At 31.1% G+C, this 5,030-nt stretch overlaps 1 protein-coding gene across 3 annotated transcripts; it reads left to right on the top strand.

The window, feature by feature from the left end:
• The first annotated feature begins 1,713 nt into the window (after nucleotides 1-1,713).
• Nucleotides 1,714-3,415, top strand: LOC126619633 (small polypeptide DEVIL 20-like). 3 transcript variants are annotated; one of them, XM_050288049.1, is made up of 2 exons: nucleotides 1,714-2,084; nucleotides 3,076-3,415. In XM_050288049.1, exon 1 carries the CDS (start codon nucleotides 1,774-1,776, stop codon nucleotides 2,023-2,025), a length of 252 nt encoding a protein of 83 aa, XP_050144006.1. In that variant the 5' UTR covers nucleotides 1,714-1,773; the 3' UTR covers nucleotides 2,026-2,084; nucleotides 3,076-3,415. The 3 variants fall into 3 exon arrangements, with proteins under 3 accessions (XP_050144006.1, XP_050144008.1, XP_050144007.1); XM_050288051.1 differs by having other exon boundaries at nucleotides 3,056-3,415; XM_050288050.1 differs by having other exon boundaries at nucleotides 3,007-3,415.
• The last annotated feature ends 1,615 nt before the right edge of the window (nucleotides 3,416-5,030 follow it).

The raw sequence follows: 5,030 nt of genomic DNA, 5'->3' as shown, positions 1-5,030 counted from the left end.
CTTCAACTAGGAAACCTTGCTCAAGTAGGAAACATCATCTTCAAATCTTCAATTTCGTCCATTCTCTTGGCTCCAAGCATATGTTGTCCATTCCAAGCTCTAAATTGCTCCAAAAGGCTCCAAAATGCATCCTTTTGCATACTTTGCCCTTAGAACCTGAAAACACATAAAACTAGCTTAAAAGACTACTTTACTAAGGAAAAACACTATAAATGCACAAGAACAAGCTAAACTAAGGCGCATAAATATGCTCCTATCATGTAACAAGAGCACCATGCACGTCACCATCATACATTTACTTTTCACTCACATATGCTGAATTTTTTTATTGGAAAACTTTGGTTTTGGTCCTTGATTGACTAAAATTTTAAATTAAAACCTTATTAATTTGAATATTTGATTGAAGGACAGAATGTTAAATTTTAGTATTAATTAAGAACTTTAACAAAATTTATAGAATCATTCCTAAAATCATGTAAGGATTAATATAAAATAGGATTTTTTTTTATATATATATTTCTCAAATTTGAATTCTGTGAAAGCTGATCAAATTTTTTATTTTTTCAGTTTGAATGTTTTATTTTTTATTTTTAAAATATTAACGCATTTTAAATTTAAAAAAAGGATACATTTTATAATAAAATATGTGTATATAAATAAAAAGGTGAATAGATATTGTACACTAAGAAAATCGGTATATTTTACAAAAAAAAAGAAGGATTTAAAAAAAAATTAATTATTTTTAAAATTCTAATCAAAGAGGGATAATTTTGAAATTATAAATGTTTACATTCTTAGCCTTCTGCTTTATATATAAAGATCTTATTCTTAACTTGTATTATTTCTATTTTTAAATTTTTTTTTAAAAACAATAATTATTTTTAAAAATTCTAATTAAAGAGTGGTAATTTTAGAGTTATGAATGTTTCACATAGGCCTTCTAGCTTATTTATGTATGTGTGTGTGTGTGTGTATAGATAACAAAGTGGAATATTCTTTTATGAAAAATAGTACATTATAAATAATTTATGAGAACAATAAAAGATTAAAAAAAATTACCATTAAAAATAAAATTTTAAAATATGGGCACAAAAAAAATTAAATATATGTATACAAACTAAAACTAAAAGTAAATTGGTACATATTAAAAAAATGGTTGCAAATTCAAAAATGAGTATAAATTAAAAATAAAAATAAAAATATATGATACAAAATTCAGCCATAAATTTAAATACACTAAAATGGATCTATTTGTAAATGGTTAAATAATTTTAATTATAAAATTTAAATATGCTGACATGTAAATCTTTTATTATTGAAATAATGACGTAGAAAAAACCAAATGACCTAGGTCAAAAATGGAAAAGGAATAACGTTTTAATCAATGACATAAAAAATTAAGGATGAGATCCTAATTTCTTCTTTTTTATTTTCACACACGAAGGAGAATCCGATGACTGTAAAACACCCACTCACACACAAAAATTTTGCACATTACACTTTTATGTGTAACAAAAATGACTTCATAGAGATAGGGAGCAAAGTATTTTGTTAGAAAGAAAAAAAAAAGATATTTAGAATAAGTCCAAAATTTGAATTAACGAGAAACTATCACATTATTTGACATATATAAATACAAGAAGCACACGCCACGTCATCACCATGTATATACATGATATAGCTACCTTTCATATAGACATATATATTTACTTCTTCTAGTGGGACTAGTAGCAATATAGCAGAAGCTGATGAGAGTGATAAGAACTTTTCAAAATGGCTTTCAATATGGTATCGGCAATCAAGGAAAACGACAGTACTGCTAGTACTACTACCACTATTGCTGCAACGACTACTGCAAGCTTCAATGACAATGTCAATGAAGAGTGTGATAAATCTGGGTGCCGCCGTAGCCGACCCTTCGGAAAAAAGTGCAGCCATCTGGTGAAGAAGCAGCGGACTAAGTTCTACATCCTCCGGCGTTGCATAGCTATGCTTCTCTGCTGGCACGAACGTAGCGACTCCTGATGAATACTAGTAACCGTGATAAGTTAGCACGTACTGCAGAAGTGCAGCTTGCTGCAACTGTTAGTTTTCCACAATTTCCTCTGCAATATTAACTATATATGTGTGTGTGTAACTGGATTCTTTAATGGAATCAAGATCTGTCTATTGTACAACATTTAATCTTGGTTCTTCTTCACTTTTCAAGTTTTTCTCGTCTCTCTTCGGACTCTTCGACATGTTCTTTTTTCTTTTTAGTTATTTTTTTGGTGGTGGTTAATAATTAGCTCTTCTGTAAAGAGTACATATTATGGATATATTCTCATGGTGTACAACAAAATAATTAAGTTTTATGCACATCATGGTTTAAATTTCAAACAATTCTGTCTTACCAAACCAAGAAAAACCAAATCCTCGGTTGGTTTGAAGTTTCTTCTATTTTAAATACCCATGTATATATACATATCCTTTTATCTTTCCATCTTAATTTCTAGTTATTCTTGTACTCGACTTTGTTATTCCAGTTCTTAATTAGTTATCTTTCCATCTCATTTTTGCCTTCATTACTTGTACAAATATGTACATTTTCTTCCTATTTTGAATAAATTATTGCAAAAAAGAAATATAGATTTTCTTATATTTTTTATTCATCATTTAGAAAGAGTATCATATTGATATGGTAAATGAATAAGTACAAAAAAAAAAAGGATAGAGTGGATTTATATGGGACTCGATAAAATTTTTTATAGAGATTTCAATCTGATCAAAGTGAAAAACAGTATCTAGCACCAAGAATACTATAAAATATGGAACTTTAACGAAAAACTCTTGATACTGTTTATTTTAACGAAAAATCATATTTTTGCACTAAAAAATCAATCATAGTACTATTCACTTTACCCTTGATTTTGTCATTTTCGTTAAAACTTAAAATTTTCAAGCCATTTTCATTAGTTTTCATTAAAATATTTCTAGCTATCCTCTAATACCAAGTCAATAATCAAGTAGGGAGATTCCTCGAACAAAATGGGCTCATGAGAGCAGCCTAATAAAGTGGCGTTTATAAAATAACAGGTCCCATAGGAGAGTTATCTTCATCAGATTGCTCCAAAACAGCAAGGGCAATCACAGCATCTCCTTCAAATTGAGTAGCAGTGGCGCGCAGCTCTTGAGCAAGGAGTACAGCTCTTTGTGCAGCGCATGCAGCGGCGATGTTACCCCAGCTGAGCAAGGACATTTTCTTATATTAGCATATTATCATATGTACATATTTGTGTGTATGTATAGCAGACAATATTGACTGTTTTGTATAAATACTAGAAGCGGCACACATTCTGCCAGCAAAAAAATGGCATAATAGAATTCATTGTAATCAAATTATTGTCTTATGATACGTACAACTAAGTCCGGAAAATCAATAGTTATCTTGTACTTATGAATTTAATGGATCTTTGCAATGGTTAGATCTTTACATAAAAGTCGAATCACTGATTGAAACAAGGAATCATAGCCTAACCCTTTATAATCATAGCCTATTAATACTATAGTTTGATGATATGATATTCTTTTTTGTGTGTAAATAATAAATCTTCAACTTAATTTTACAAATAACAGTTCGATATTAATTTATTATAATTAATTCACACCCGTAATATCGGATAATCTAATCACAGTAAGGGCCTCCCGTTTTGGGGACACTTGACTGGAGCACGGAAACAATTTGATCACTATTTTCTTTGGATAAATTCTATAAATTGTTGGTTTTATAAGGGTCATGTGTTCTCAAATCCCCCCATCATTTGATTTTAATGTTTCTTGCCATGCAACCAAACTTATGATCGATAGAAAGCAATGCCATGTATAAAGTTTCACACAAAAAACAACACTTTGGACACGCAATTTTAACAATTAGATGAAGAGCTAGTACTATTATTGACTCTAAAAACTATAAAGCTTATCTGACGTGCAGGCCGAACAACTATTAAGTTAACTACATCCTTCTTGTGTGAATGCGGGCGTGCCAACTCGCAACCCATGTCAATCGGGCAAGTAGAGTAGATGTGGTGATGGTGTTGAACGCGCTGCTAACTTCTTCACTTAGTGATTACGGTCGAGAAAGGAACAACTTGGCCCAGGGTTCTAGAAGCTGAAGACAATGTTACTTAATTCACTGTGAAGTTCAAGATCTTCTGCACCAGAATCGATAGCTCCAACTATATTTGCGAGAATATAAGTGCACTGAATTAGTATCAGGCTATAAGGGAAAAGATACTCAAAGGAGATGAGTGTCATTATTGTGAATGTCATTCGACCATCTGAATGCAAACTCTGAAATGTACTTGCGATTAACCGGTCGTAAAACACCTCACTTTGCTGGGAAAATTAATGAAGTGACTTATTTCAACGAAAAATTAAAGACTCTTGCCAACTTAGACTTGGGTAAATAACCAACCAAACTAGAAGTAGTACTGCTTAACCAAACTAAAGGTGCTTCTAGGCCAACTAGCTCTATGGCTCCAGTAATGTTCACTTGAACTGAATATGTTGCTGGTTTATCAACTTAGTGATATTTTACCTGAACTGAATATGTGTTGATGAAGAGGTTAGGATAATTAATATTTTTCTCAGGGTTGTGAGGAGGTTTAGCGTAGAACTTTTGAGTTGTTTATGTGTTGAGTTGAAGAGGCTTTCGACGTTGCACTATGTCTTGTATTTATAGGTCTTGTATTTATAGGGCATGTATACCTTGGATGATAAGTTGTAGAAGCAATTTTGATTGCACTTATTTCCCAGCTAATTAACCTAATATCCATGCAGAAAGAAATTGGTTAAATAAAAGACCGAATTCATTTGGCTTATAGGAAAATGTCAAGATAATTCCAATAAATGTTTAATAGATAAATATCACGATTAAAACTACAACATTATTTGTCAACAATAATTGGAAGTCATCCTAATATCTTCTCCATCCAATGGCCTAGAAATCATACGACAAGGTATGCAAAAGCGAGTCCAAACATCACACTACT

The sequence above is a fragment of the Malus sylvestris genome, chromosome 4 (genome assembly GCF_916048215.2).
Source record: "Malus sylvestris chromosome 4, drMalSylv7.2, whole genome shotgun sequence".
NCBI lineage: Eukaryota > Viridiplantae > Streptophyta > Magnoliopsida > Rosales > Rosaceae > Malus > Malus sylvestris.
The sequence above is the reverse complement of the archived record's forward strand: the minus strand, read 5'-3'. Positions and strand labels throughout refer to the sequence as shown.

Bases quoted from the DNA above. Each gene is read 5' to 3' on its own strand.
- LOC126619633 (XM_050288049.1), top strand. From the start codon at position 1,774: ATGGCTTTCAATATGGTATCGGCAATCAAGGAAAACGACAGTACTGCT.